This window comes from Fusarium pseudograminearum, chromosome 3 (genome assembly GCF_000303195.2).
Source record: "Fusarium pseudograminearum CS3096 chromosome 3, whole genome shotgun sequence".
NCBI lineage: Eukaryota > Fungi > Ascomycota > Sordariomycetes > Hypocreales > Nectriaceae > Fusarium > Fusarium pseudograminearum.
The window spans coordinates 3,267,986-3,281,796 of record NC_031953.1 but is presented as its reverse complement, the minus strand read 5'-3'; the positions used below and the strand labels follow the sequence as shown (position 1 = coordinate 3,281,796).

The window sequence follows — 13,811 nt, the reverse complement described above, 5'->3', positions numbered from 1 at the left end:
GCCATCTTCATCATCATCGCAAAAGATACCGGAGCTGCAGAATATTCATCAGACATATCGTTAAAGCACGTTGCGCATCACTACAAGCATGTCTCAACCAACAGGTGAAGTTATCCAAGTCGCAGACCCGACAGAAACAACGAACCGCAAACAAGCACGCGCGCCCTCGCCAGAAGACACAGATGATGAAAGCCATGTTGAAGAATTCTGTGGCACCTCTATCCACGCCTCACTGTCAACTCTCCTGTTTAGTGACAAGTTCGCGGATATGACTATCAAATGCAAGGAACGCGAATTCAGCGCTCATCGAGCTATTGTCTGCTCACAGTCCAGCTTTTTCGACAAGGCCCTGAGTAGCAATTTCAAGGTATGTCCACGTGCTCTATGAATAGTTTTGGCCTAGACTGATCACTTGCAAAACTAGGAGGCTATGACGCAAACTGTTGAATTGCAGGAAGATGATCCAGATATCGTGGAACGGTTTCTCGAGTTCCTCTATACAGGAAATTATACTGATTCGGTCATCCCGACCTTGGACAAACCATCTGCTGAGGCCATGATGGATCCTACGACTGTTCGACAGAACTTGCGGGAACCGGCATATGATTATGAGGTCCCTACGTCTGACAATGCACTGTTTGATGAACCCGATGAAGAGTGGCAGCCTCCGGCCGAGGAAGCAGATGAACCGGAGGAGGAGTACAGAGAGGACCCAATCGACGAGGAAAGCTCTGCAGACGGCAATGGACACGGTGACCAAGAGGACGATGCCAAGGTGATGACAATGAAAGACATTGCCCTCGCACCCAAGGAAGAAGGGTTAAAGCTACTCGCACGTCTACGCAACGACATGACATTGCCTCTCCGGCTTTACGCCATGGCAGACGTGTACGATGTGCCGGCGCTCCGACTCCTTGCTCGCGACCGCTTCTACCGAGCCGCCGAGCTTTATTGGGAAGAGGCCGAGTGCTTCCCGGATATTGTGGACGAACTGTACGAGACAACGCCGCCTGGCGATACAGCGATGCGTGAGATTGTTTGCCGCCTCGTGGGTGCAAGGATCCTGGACCACGAAGTCAGGGAAAAGATGAGGCATGTGATGACGAAGCATGGGGAATTCGCCGTCAGTGTGTTGGAGTACGCAATTCGTTCGAGAACTTTTGCTCAGTAGCAGGCCAGCCCTTGCAGTATTTCCCAATTGGCGGATGAACCTTTTGACAGCGTGTTTTTTGTATGGGCTGCTGAGGTCGGGCATTTCCTGAAGAGGGCCTCAGGGTATGAGGTTCAAGACAACTCTGACTGTGACCCCTGTATGAAGTCCGATGGTGCCCCTGTAAGCGAAATATAAGTGGGTCATTTGGGGGCCAATCCAGACAGTGGTTAGTTGCAAAAGGTCACATGTTATTATGGAGCATAGTCTGAGTTGTTATCTTACAGTTGATATATCACTGATATATTAGTGATATATCAACTAAAGCTATAGTGGTTACCCTTCTGTAGCTCTTTAAGCTATAGTGGTTACCCTTCTGTATTTATAGTGGATAAGTAGCTATCAACTCAGACCATGCTCCATAATAACCCGTGACTGTATGCACCTTAGCAGTGTCCGAGTTGGCCCCCAAATGACCCACTTATATTTCGCTTACAGGGGCACAGTCAGACTTCATACAGGGGTCACAGTCAGAGTTATCCTGTACCACTCAGGGTATTAGAAAAATTGGCCGCTGAGAACATGAGAGACGAAATTAGTAGGTCATTTTGTGCTACTGAAACTATAGCCTTTAGGCTATTTATTTTTGTAACCTAAGACTTAGGAGGCCAACTTTTCTGCTACCCAGTAGACGGGTAATTTTATGTAATTGTTTATGCGAGCGACTTGTATTGCAGGCAGATGTCATTGGACGATAGAGATGCTTGTATATACGTATTTGTCTTTTACACAAACCTTGTCAAGGTGTTGTCTTGACAGGCCTCGGACCCTCGCTTATGGATGTAAAGACACGGAGAAACCACAATACTTGGATCTCGAATGGGTGACAAACAGGCCAGCCTTGACGCTTTGGAGTCGAAAAGTAAATAATACAAAATCACCATACATAAACTTACTTGATAATTTCGTCTATTGCGCCTCCAGCAGTCAACTTCTCCAGCACCCGAGAACCGGTCAGTCGGAATGACGGTTGAACTTGAACGTGGTCATGAAGCAAGCGGTCAGGTAAATAGAAGAGCGCCAAGAGGAAAATAACAGACACTGATCCATCTTGATTGTAGATCCGTCGCCCGGTTCTGGTATGAGACAAGACAAGACACAACACAGCCCCAGACATGGCCCCCACAGTAAGCGGTTGACAGTTTTCGGGTTTCCAGACTATTAAAGCCAAATCAAAAGAGGAAATGCCCGGTTGCTAACCGTTTCTGTTGGGTGGTATGAGTACATAGTACATCGCCTGGCTGTCTGTCACTGCTGCTGCGACTCTGGCTTGTCAGGCTGGCTACCCCTGTTGCATGTACACTGTCGTCATGTCGTTTTTTTAGGTTACTGTTGATCTGCATAACTGCGCCTAGATAATTGTGTTGCATTAAAGGATCGTGGGTGACAACTGTACAGAACCGAGTCAGTCAAGCTCAAACAAAGTTGTAACTGGATATTCGTAATCCTTTGGGCGCTACGATTTCCTCAACAAGGGGATGACAGGGGACGAAAATCAAGCATTGCGGCTGTTTGTCTGTCCGTGTGACAAGCTGATCTCCCCCTCCCCTGCACGACAGGCAACCGTTAGTGTCGTTTCTGGCCAGTCAGCTATTTTGCGTCTGTCGGCTTTTTCTAACTTTGGGTTGCTGTGATGCAGGCGGTTTGTAGGCGCAGGCGCAGATTCTAGATCAGAAAACATGGCTGATGGCTGTGATTTAGGGGATGGCTTTACGTCTAGAGCAGATTTAGTTGTATGCGGGCAAGATTACGTATCACAGGCAAGGCTACAGAATAAGATGTTTTCGTGGACGACAGACCAAAATATCCAGATGAGACCAATTTAGTCTGCTAAGCACTAAAGAGTAGTCCCTGCTCTAGCATTTATCGATAAGAAAAATCTCCTGAATATCAGCTAGATAATGGACGCTCAGACTTGTAACTAATTAGTAACAGGTTCGTGCTTCAAGAGGAGGAATGTTTCATCGTCAACTTTGAATGGTAGGGGGGTTGCAGTGTGCCAATTCTTGGGCTGACTGGGCGCTGTAATTGACCCACTAAGTTCTATGCAGTGTGTGTAACAACATGCCTGGCCCCCAAACGTGGAATTTACAACAGCTCAAGCTTATCTGGTTTTGTGCCCGATTAGCCAAAAGTATAATCATACGATCGAGAATATCGCTGTTTCCGAAATCACTTCTAATTATCGGTCAACTTTTTTGGCGCAGTTTGGATAGGATAAACTCTCCGCCTGGGCATGACATTTTAGCCCAGGGCTAACTTCGGCTGCGCACCCCAGTCACTGCCTTTGGCGTACATTTCGCCAATCAGACGCTCCAAATTCGAGATGATCAGCCTAGAATTAGTTCCTTCGCCCCAAAAGTATCCCCTGTGGCTTCCAGCTTTGGGGGGCGCAAGGGTTGATCAACACACGCGTAGCATTGTCAAACTCGTAGAGCTGAGGTAGAGGTACCTTTTAACCGCTCGCACAGTCAATTGGTACTTGTCCTGCATCGATAAGATTAGGGACCCGTATTCAATCTACGACTGGCAGGGTTTAGAGTGGGAAACTACCGATGCTCGATGCTCGAGAGACCTCCTGTCGCCTGTCTGCCTTGTCTTGTCCACTTTGACTGTCAAGCAACTTTCATCATCCTTCCTTTTCCTTTTTTGTAGCTAAACAATCCTTCCACTCCTTGATCGTCCGTCACTCCTTGTCCTTGGGCCTTGGCTTGGTTATTCCCCGTTTATACAATAATCCTGTTTTCATCTTTGTCTCCTACAGCATCTTGTTGTCTATATCATTATATTGCCTGGAAGGCGCCACTTTTTGTTCTTGTGCTTTCCTTCTCCTCTTGTTCCTCCCTTGCGCCTTGTTACCTAGTAGTATTATTCTCATCTCGATTCAAGACTGGCAGTCTTTTCGTTTCTCTACATACCTTACCCTCTGCCCATGACACATGCCTTCACACATTGCCCTACCTGGCGCTGCGCGTCCTCGTCAAAGGTTTCGTGTGAACGGGTCTAATTGGCGATGGGTCAAGAAGGGATTCACTCTATTGTTTGCGTTTTTTATTACTACATTTTTACTTTACCGCTTAGTATGTTTATTCGCTCCCCCAAAGTTTCAACGCTGACCACCCAAAGATCGTTAATGATAGTGTTTGGCGACCCTCGGGACCGATATTAGAAGACACCAGAATCACCCCCGCCAACATCTCCTCTGGGGACCGAAAATTCGTTATTATCTTGCCCGTCGATAACTCGAGTCCCGATCTATGCAAAGTCGTCAGCAGTGCCGTTGCTCTCGGCTACCCAGCTCCTGTTATCGTCAATTGGAAGAACGACTTTCACACCGACGCCGACGGCATTGGACCTTCGCAGCTAGGCAAGATCACCGGTACACTCAACTACCTACAGTGGGCTACTGGCGATGAGGCCTCCGAAGACGAAAAACTAGGGGAGGACGATCTGGTGCTTATGCTCGACGCCCACGATATTTGGCTACAACTACCACCCAGCGTCATGCTGAACCGATACTACAGCGCGAACGAACGAGCAAACAAGCGAATTGCCCAGGACTACGGCTTCTTCGACAAGGACCTTATGCAGCAGACCATCATCGCTGCTGCGCAAAAGGGCTGCATCGCCCCCCGCGACAAGATTTCGAACCTCTACTGCCACGACGTTCCCGACAGCACACTCCCCGAGAATGTGTTTGGCTTCTTTACCGATTACAACGTCGGACGATACAAATATGTACGACCCAAGTATGTCAACAGCGGAAGTTTCATGGGCCCTGCAGGAGATATGCGCCGATATTTCCAACGCGTCAAGGATCGCATGGACAAGGATCTTCTCGAGGTGAGGTCCAACGAGGATCTCGCTGGTGATCAGGGCATCTTTGCCGAGGTGTTTGGCGAGCAAGAACTTTGGCGCCAACACATTCACGAAGACGACTTTGCGCACGACAACCCCGGCAAGGAGGCTGCGTTATCGGCACGAGACGAATTCGAATACCACGTTGGCCTGGACTACGCGCAAGAGCTCTTCTACCCGACTTGCTATTCTGAAACAGGAGGATATTTTGTGTCCCTCGACGACCCTTCTTCCATCGCCAAACAGTCGAGCAAAGCGGGCGTCTCGCCACCACGCATTGGGGGTGTTCCCAACGACATTTCCACCGCGGAAGCTCCCTTGGCCCAATTGGACGACGGCAGCAACCAAGGTGGCTCGTGGGGTGACGTCTCGCTTTATGTCGACTTTTGGACAACATCGGTTCCTGTTGCGATCCACCACAACGCTTGGAGAGACGGTCTCAAGAGCCGTCGAACAACATGGTGGGATAAGACGTGGTACTTTCCCCACCTGCGCAACCTTTTGGAGGCACACATGGCAGCAAACACGACTGCGCCACTAGCAAGCATCGCGGCAGACGATGGCAATCTGGAGGTGTGGTCCTACGGCGCAAAGGCCAAGGGAAGCGCGTCGCTTCTGTTTGGCAAGAATAAAGAGTCCAAGGCTTGGCAGCTCCGATCGACAGATTGGAACACAGTCTGCAAATCAAGTAATGACGAGGATGAGGCTGAGACACGCTGGTATGACGAAGTGTTCCGGGACGGAAAGGGTTTACTATAGAGATGTGTTTGGAAAGGACTCATTCTGGTTGGAGTTTAATTCATAGCGTGTATTTTTTGAACCATTCACGAACGACATAAGATAACAAGATAAATAACAGATATTTATTGTAAACAAGTTTTACTGAGAGTACATCGTGATTGCTGTGAAGCTATTTCTCTTGGTACTCAAACCTCATGATAGCAACGTCTGCCAATTCCCTTGGCTGGTTCTTGGCTGACGTCTCGACAGGGATTAAAGGTACCTGCATGCTTACGAGTACCGGTGATTTTTCGTTCCGGTCCAGGCCTTGGCGTTGCGCTGGTGCCGCGCGTTATTGAACGGCGCATAACGCTATCGGCATCAGAGTTAGATCGCTACCGACAAGGTAAATGGCTTTGAAGAGGGAATGGATATAAACTCTGACGCCCAAGAAATGTAACTATTCGGGTCTTGCCTGATGACATTCCTTGGCATATTATTATGGTTTAATATGGTGATTTATTCCCGGCACTCGGATCTGCTGCTGACATGGGTTGTACGGCCTTGACAAGAGCCTCACTACTGACCGAATAGGTAGGTCCTAAGGATTGGTCAAGGTACGACGGGCGTAGAGGACCGATTTAGACGAAACATATGTCTTGTTCCTGTTTCATTATAGCTTCCCCTATAACAGTATCGCATGGGGATGAAAGCCGTATTCTAGAAGTTGGCTTATTGGCTGGTGTGCAATAGAATTTACTGAAACTTTCACATTTCTATTCTTTTCTCATTAAGGAGCGATGAACACATTCTGTTGCGGGCTTACAAGGCCCCAGACAGCGATAGTTGAATACCTATGCTTAGAATTGTGTCTGGTGAGGGTGTCGTGAGAATCGGTGTCCACACGGACTCAACTATCAGGAAATGACGAAATGAAATCTTATATTGTACCTTGAGTACAAATATTTATTCTAATACTTATAATATCTCCATCTCTGTGATTTCAGATTGAAAGCCCTTCTAGTAGTTTGCAGAAATCCAACTCCAAGTTTACATGATAGCTAGGTTACAGACAACTCGCTGATTTGACAGATGCAATTCTATTGATATTAGATTATACAACTGGAAAGACAGCTACAACCACAGCATAGCATATCAGAGAAAATCCGGTATCGAGAATTCACACAATCAACCACTCTTCCATCCATGAACGCTTAAAATAGCATCCGCAAACTCCTCCGGCGCCTCCATAGGAAACGCATGTCCAACATCAGCAACCCTCCTCTCAAACTGCCCAGTGAAATACTGCCTGTGCGCAGCTGTACCACCCTTTTTCAAAGGATCTCGCTCCCCATCAAGTGTAATAGTCGGCACAGTTATCTTGGGTTTAGTAGCCAGAATATCTTCCAACTTTTGCAATGCCGGATCTCCCTTTGCGTTACCGAAACAAAACCTATAGGCGTGTATGACGACATCCACGAAATCAGGATTATCAAATGACTCTGCCGTGCGTTGATAAAAGGACTCGGTGAAGGAGAAGGAAGGCGACCACTGCTTCCAGAGTATTCGACAGAGATCCTGTCTATTCTCCGCTAAACACTTAATGCCTCGCTCTTGTTGGAATAAATGCTGGTACCAAACTGTACATTCCAGACTCGGCTCCAGAGGTATCTGTGAAGTTGATATGTCGGCAATGTCATACGACGCATATGAAACAAGCCCAATAACACGCTCCGGCCAAAGCGCCGACGCAACACAGCAAGACATGCCACCCCAGTCAAAGCCACCAAGTATAGCTTTCTCGATACTCAACGCATCCATGAGCTCGATGACATCTGAGCCGAGAGCTGCCTGTTGACCGCTTCTCATCGTTTGCGAGGAGAGAAAGCGCGTGGGACCGAAGCCGCGCAGATATGGGACTATAACTCGAGCACCGTTTGATACAAGCTTGGGGACTACACCGTCGTATGCGTGGATATCATAAGGGAAGCCGTGGTAGAGAAGAACTGGCCAGCCTGAGGGAGGGCCATGGTCGTAATATCCCACTTCAAGGGTACGAGTCTTGATTGTTTTATACATGGGTCTTTGTCAGTGATGATGGAAATTAGTTGAGATGATGTTGGCTAGCAAGAGGGGTGTTTTGTTTGGTGTTACGCCTTGTAGTTGACATGTTAGACGTTGATCCTGCTTACGTCAGAGTTTATATCCCGGTCGACGACATGATTGTACTTATACAAGCAGGTTGCACTACTAGGTTTTGCTTTTAAGCTCAAATCTCTTTTTAGATTCACGATGAGCCCCCTATAATACAAGCACGTAGGTTAAATAAAAACCGGCACTGAATTAGGGGCTAACGAAAAAATTAGACCAGATTTAGTCCATAGATAGCCTAAGAGATCCTTAGTATTTTCGTCCAGTGTTAGCTTAGTCCCTAGGTATTTCTATTTAAACCGCCTGACAGGTTATTCTATCTAATGATCATTTTCTATTCTTTACTAGTTCATACGCTAGTGACAACAGCTGGGCATTGTCCAAACTAGCTTCTAGGGAATAGAGCTCCCATGAAACCAAAGTTCACACATACTTCCCTTCACGATAGTCTCATCAAACTAGGCTTTGAATATGAGTTTGGATATTAGCTACGTGCTGAATCACCGAGGACTAAATACATATCATTGTCAAGAGTCAAAAGGAATTGCTCAAACGCAAAACTCCATAGATCTGTAAACACCAACCCGCCACTCCGTGATGCTCCCCTGACATTACCGAATGCAAACAAGACGAGGCAGCTATTGATGCAGCTTCAAAGCTATGCGTTTGATGGTCCTTGCACAATCACTTCAACCGTTACAAACGCCGGCACCTAAAATACAAGATTCAAACCTTTACGACAGTCCTCACACTATAAATATTCATGTTACTGCACTTGACTTCTTCACAGATCACTCAATCAGTCTGTACGCTACCACCACAAGATCGAGACCTCAATTAATCAAGATCAAGTCACCCTCAATCTACCATCCAGTCAGGCAACAGAAACGTAAGGATTTGAAGCATTCTAGACGAAATTGTTAGTCCACTCTTAGGGTATATATACACCGAGTGATCTAATACTCTTATACAACCCGTCTGACATCCAAAACAGAAACAACCTCCTGCAGCTGCACACCAGCTCCAGCTTTGACAGCAACAATGTGTCAAGCAAGAATGACACACTTCACCTGCGTCTGGTGCAACGACCGCTGGACTTCTGCCAGAGAAAACATCATCTGTCGCGAAGCAAAGGGCCCCTTTGAAAAAGGTCTCTTTGGTGGCTGCGGCAAGATATCTGGTGTGGACAAGTCCGTCTACGATCGGTTATGTCCGCGATGCCCGCCCAAGGGGGCTCGAGAGGTTACACATCGCTGAAACAGACACTTTCGTGAGTCTTGACATGTTTTATTGACGCGCAGTTCGTTGACCATATTTAGTATCGTTCTTGGGGAGAGACTGGGCAGAGTCATGGTGGAACACGGTGGCAGGGGATATTACACATCTGCCAAGTCACCTTGATAAGGTACCTACCTATTTATCTCTATTCCTATTAGTACCCTAGTACTAAGGTAGTAGAAGACTTATCCTCTAAAGTCTTAGGGTATAAAATAAGTCATCTAAGAAGCCTAGTCTAAGTAGCATAAGCTACTCTAAATAATTTTATCTCTTATGCTCTGAGAGGCCAATGTTTCTAATACCCTGAGGGAGTAATTGCATTGATTCTAAGCATGTTCAATTATCGCTGTCTGGTTTCTTGTAACCTGCCTACAACAGAATGTGTTCATCGCTCCTTCAAAAAACGCTGCAGCCCGTTCACCTCGGCAAGGGCTTGCAGGTGCTTCTTTGTCAAACACTCCGCAATATCTTCATCCCCTGTGTCCTGCTCTGCCGCATCGTACCCTGTTGTCGGATTGTCCCAGAACTCTCCATACATTCGGTGCAGGACCCGGGAGTCCTGCTCGGTATCGTACAATGCTAGAGTGGACACGGCCCCCCCTTCAACATCACTCCAACCGCCAACCTTGAACTTGGTGGACGATTCTGATTTCGCAATAACTGCTTCCCGCAACCAATGTAGAACACCAGCCACCCGGTTAAGGGCATTCTGAACACCCTCTCTTTGCTCCTATGTTGGGAAGGTAAGAGTCGATGGGATGACGTCGAGGCTGCGCAACCATAGCTCATCTGTACTAGGTTTCCTGACGACTTTCATCTTGGCAATGTACTCGGCCCTTGAGAGCCACGAAACGATTGAGTTGTGCAAATTGTTGTCACAGCACGAGTCCGGCCCAAGTTGCAATGCGAACATAGCCGCGCAGTCAGTGACAGGTGCAGTCTTTCCTTTTCGATGTTTCTTGGATCTGCCGGTACCGGTACCAGTATCGGTATAGGTTAAATTAGGTTCGCTGACAACGATGATTGAAAGACCGCCTAAATTGTATTTTACAGCACGATGTGGGTTTTTGGATGGTTGTGTCGTCGCTAAGTAGTGCAATGCATGTATGTCACTACTCTGGCTCCAGAATTTGTGATGAGTGTATGCCTCCATGCCACTGATGACGAGCGTGTTTCCGAACAGGTCCAGAGTTAGATGACCGAGGGTAGGTACCGCCCAATTTAGGAGAAGTCCTGCCAACGCGCTGGAGGATATAATGACGTCAATGGTGTCGAAACGGAAATCAGGGTTTGCGGCCTTGATGGCCTTGAACACAGCCGTGAATCGGTAATTGTTGTGTTGATGATGGTTTTCGAGATAATCGGGGCTTGGGAGGTACCGTTTAGCATAAGGACCCAACGCATGAGGACCCTTTTTCGGACGTTGCTACCGGGGCGGATTAGGGTCTAGATAAATATGTTAGTTTGACTATAAAATAACTAGAGATGCGGATCGAGGGCGAGATACCTGGATCGTGGGCAACTGCATCTTTGTTCTTGACTACGTCAAAGAAGTCAAAGTTGCAGAGGATCTCATATCCATCGTTAGTGGACACTGAGCAGCGTGGTTTCATGTCGGAAATGCGACAAGCTGCAACGTGTGGCGGCGGTGTGCTTTGCTGCAGCATCTTGACGGTTGACGATACTCGGCGTGATGATTGTGATGATGTTTGTGTGATGAAGGGCAAAAGACGTGGCTCTCCGGTGTCCGTTTATAGACTTCGGCAATGACTGAAGGGAAGGTACGTCTGTGGTCTCGAGATACGACAAGCAGGAACGTTGACCCCTAAGCCTTAGGGTATAAAAATAAATGTCCTAAAGACAATAGTCTTAGTAGCATAAGCTGACCTACTAATTTCGTCCTTTATGATCTTGACAGCCAATCTTTCCGATATCCTGATGGGTAGGCCAGGCATGACCCAGCTTGGCGTGCCTGGGTGCAGATGGCGATCGTTAAGATATCTGTTGACTGCGGACTGCGAACTGCGTGCGGACTGCGGAGACGTTGAGACACCAAGAATACAATAAAAAGCATAACATTGTTTAACAAAAGGTATATGTATCCGTTCCAACAAAACGCCTGTCCCGTACCATTTTCACCCCAGAACAGCGGCACTTCCTCCAAGAATGTTTCCAAAATATTAAAGGACCGGCATCGCTCTTTGCCCAAAGTATCCTCATCTCGGTTCATTAAATAACGTCCGTCGCCGTTAATGTCTATGCTCCTCCTTGGTCTCGTTATGAGAAGGTAGTTCCGCTGCGAAGCTCTGATGTCCTGGCACAGGCGATTGATAGCCACCTGTGGATTGCGAGTATGCGCTGTTGCGGTGCGATTCAGTGGTTGACTGCGACCACCTCGGGTCGTAGGATCCTGTCGAGTTGCGGAAGTTGCTGGGTGGGTGACCAGGGCTCGGTTGAAGACCAGGACTTGGTTGAAGGCCAGGGGACTGTTGGGGGTGGTAGTAGTCGCCGGGGAGTTCCATGGGGAAGCTCTGGATGTTAGTCTTTGGGGGGACTGGCGGTGGTTGCTGTTGTTGCTGGTACTGCGCGCCGGGCGGCGGTGTGTGACCCGGGTATTGACTGCCTGGTGGTGGTGTTTGAGCTTGGTAAACGTAGGGGCTTTGGGGGTATTGAGATCCAGCATTGTCGGGAGTTGCATATGGGTATGTTGGTGAGCGCTGAGGTTGCATCTGCTGTTGATATCCGTAGGGCTGCTGGTACGAAGGACCTGGGCTCATGGGCCCTGTACCGGGATGGAGAGCAGCGTCTGGTAGACCGGCAGAGGGATTCTGCAGAGCCTGCTGTCGGGCTTGACTACTCTCAGATCGATCGTTGGGGTTGTAAGTCTTGAGCTTTCCATCTTGGAACATGGCCTTTAATAGACCAGCATCGAGAAGCTCTGCCTTTTTGACCATGCGGTTGACCATATCAACACTGGCCTTCCTCGACTCGGCCTTGACAAACCCCATCAGAGTAATATTCGCTTTGAGATCGACATCAGTGCGCAGGTAGAGACCTTCCTTTGGTGCGCCTAGCTGCTCCAGACCAAGCTCAGGTTGCTCCGGAGGTTCAAGACCAGGCTGGTTGCCCATAATGCGGTACTTGTTCCTCATATCGATACCGAGGGGGATATATATATGCGACTGCATGCCCCATGGCATATCATGGAAACAACCATTGAATGTAAGCTTTCCAGATCCCATCTTTCCCAAACCGGGCAGGTACTGAATGCGCTCTGTGATCTCGTACCAGGTGCTGTAGTACTCGTCGGCGGCGGCATTCCGAGGAGCGGGGATGGGTTTGTGGCTTAGGACTAGCGGGTTGAGGGTGATGATTTCACCGTGAGAGTGAAGAAGATCGATGGCGAGCTGTCTCGGGATGAAGCCCGGGATAGGCGTGATGATGGTGAGAGTTTCCTTCTTTTTCAACATTTTGGAAGTATTGTTTTATGTATCGCGCAGTATATCGGATTGCGTGTTTCAGCTGCAAGGTACGGTTCTCTGCAGCCACGATATTGGCAAGGCTTTCCAATAGTCGGTGTCGGCGCAACCATGTACTTGTCGCATGAAATGGCAGCCGTATCAATCGTGTCAAGTCGTCGCTCTTGTGCAGTATTTTCAGAGGTAATTCGCTCAGCAATTCCTTTTATCGCGTGGACTGATTGACGAAGAGCTTGTCTAAGCTAAGCTGAGCTCGAAGAGAGGGGAAGAAAAGATGCAAAAAGTTGAGGGGGGCCCACGGGGATTAAAAAAACACGGTAGTTCAAGACGAGCAGGGATCTAGACCAGCCACTGAATGAGACAAGACTGACTAGGATACGAGTGTGCGACAGATTGATTCCATCCCTTGGGCTTGGCTGGGTTGTCGTTGGGTTGTGTATTAAAAGCCGCCACGAAATGACTATGACGATGACGTGAGACGGGCACTTCCATTTGCTGGACTTTGAAGATCACTTTGCCAAACAAGACACGACCTAGCGACAGCAAAGAGAATGTCGTAATGGGTATAACATCCATGCATTATCTTGACAAGGTCATCTTATGCTTTTCGTCTCTGGCCATGTCTTGTCAGATAACGAATTATGATGAATCTTGCTTCAGCCCTGTCACCGCGATGACCCATGGTCGAGATCTAGTCGAGATCTCCAACACGTATCTATACAATGGCTCAGAGGATGATCAAATCAGCACGGAAATCTCTTGTTCCGAAGGATGGACAAACTGCGCCTGTATATTTGCTATTCACAGAGTCATAGGACGATCTGCCTTTAGCAATTGGTCCTTGACGCGTGGACACTGAGGCTGGGTGAGATTATAGCTCCAAAAAGATTGCGACATGAGGACAACGCCCTATCGATAAGATCTCATTCTCCCCATCTTTAGTCCACTTGAATATCGGTCAATTGGTTAATTCTGTTTATAGCTGAATAAACAATCCTTGTCCTGTTGGAATATTGTCTATTGGTTTCAGTTATATTTCGCAGTGGGTTCCCGCTTACGTGCTGCGCCATATTATTGCCGCCCGCTCTTTTTCAGCTTTCATAAGAGGCGGGGCC

General features: G+C 48.0%; 6 protein-coding genes across 6 annotated transcripts; 3 read left to right on the top strand and 3 right to left on the bottom strand.

Moving 5' to 3' along the window:
- Positions 1-88: 88 nt before the first annotated feature.
- Positions 89-1,807, top strand: FPSE_08311 (uncharacterized protein; the record flags this gene model as incomplete). Its single annotated transcript, XM_009261429.1, has 5 exons — positions 89-367; positions 455-1,137; positions 1,222-1,333; positions 1,649-1,748; positions 1,779-1,807. The coding sequence occupies 5 exons, from the start codon at positions 89-91 to the stop codon at positions 1,805-1,807; spliced, it is 1,203 nt and encodes a 400-aa protein (XP_009259704.1).
- A 2,342-nt stretch (positions 1,808-4,149) lies between these two features.
- FPSE_08312 (uncharacterized protein) lies at positions 4,150-5,827 on the top strand (the record flags this gene model as incomplete). Its single annotated transcript, XM_009261430.1, has 2 exons — positions 4,150-4,290; positions 4,337-5,827. The coding sequence occupies 2 exons, from the start codon at positions 4,150-4,152 to the stop codon at positions 5,825-5,827; spliced, it is 1,632 nt and encodes a 543-aa protein (XP_009259705.1).
- A 1,149-nt stretch (positions 5,828-6,976) lies between these two features.
- Positions 6,977-7,867, bottom strand: FPSE_08313 (uncharacterized protein; the record flags this gene model as incomplete). The annotated part of the gene is made up of 1 exon (XM_009261431.1): positions 6,977-7,867. One exon carries the CDS (start codon positions 7,865-7,867, stop codon positions 6,977-6,979), a length of 891 nt encoding a protein of 296 aa, XP_009259706.1.
- A 1,113-nt stretch (positions 7,868-8,980) lies between these two features.
- On the top strand, positions 8,981-9,196 carry FPSE_08314 (uncharacterized protein; the record flags this gene model as incomplete). Its single annotated transcript, XM_009261432.1, has 1 exon — positions 8,981-9,196. One exon carries the CDS (start codon positions 8,981-8,983, stop codon positions 9,194-9,196), a length of 216 nt encoding a protein of 71 aa, XP_009259707.1.
- Positions 9,197-9,602: 406 nt separating this feature from the next.
- On the bottom strand, positions 9,603-10,884 carry FPSE_08315 (uncharacterized protein; the record flags this gene model as incomplete). Its single annotated transcript, XM_009261433.1, has 4 exons — positions 9,603-9,947; positions 10,026-10,584; positions 10,648-10,663; positions 10,725-10,884. The coding sequence occupies 4 exons, from the start codon at positions 10,882-10,884 to the stop codon at positions 9,603-9,605; spliced, it is 1,080 nt and encodes a 359-aa protein (XP_009259708.1).
- Positions 10,885-11,466: 582 nt separating this feature from the next.
- FPSE_08316 (uncharacterized protein) lies at positions 11,467-12,687 on the bottom strand (the record flags this gene model as incomplete). The annotated part of the gene is made up of 1 exon (XM_009261434.1): positions 11,467-12,687. One exon carries the CDS (start codon positions 12,685-12,687, stop codon positions 11,467-11,469), a length of 1,221 nt encoding a protein of 406 aa, XP_009259709.1.
- Positions 12,688-13,811: the final 1,124 nt, after the last annotated feature.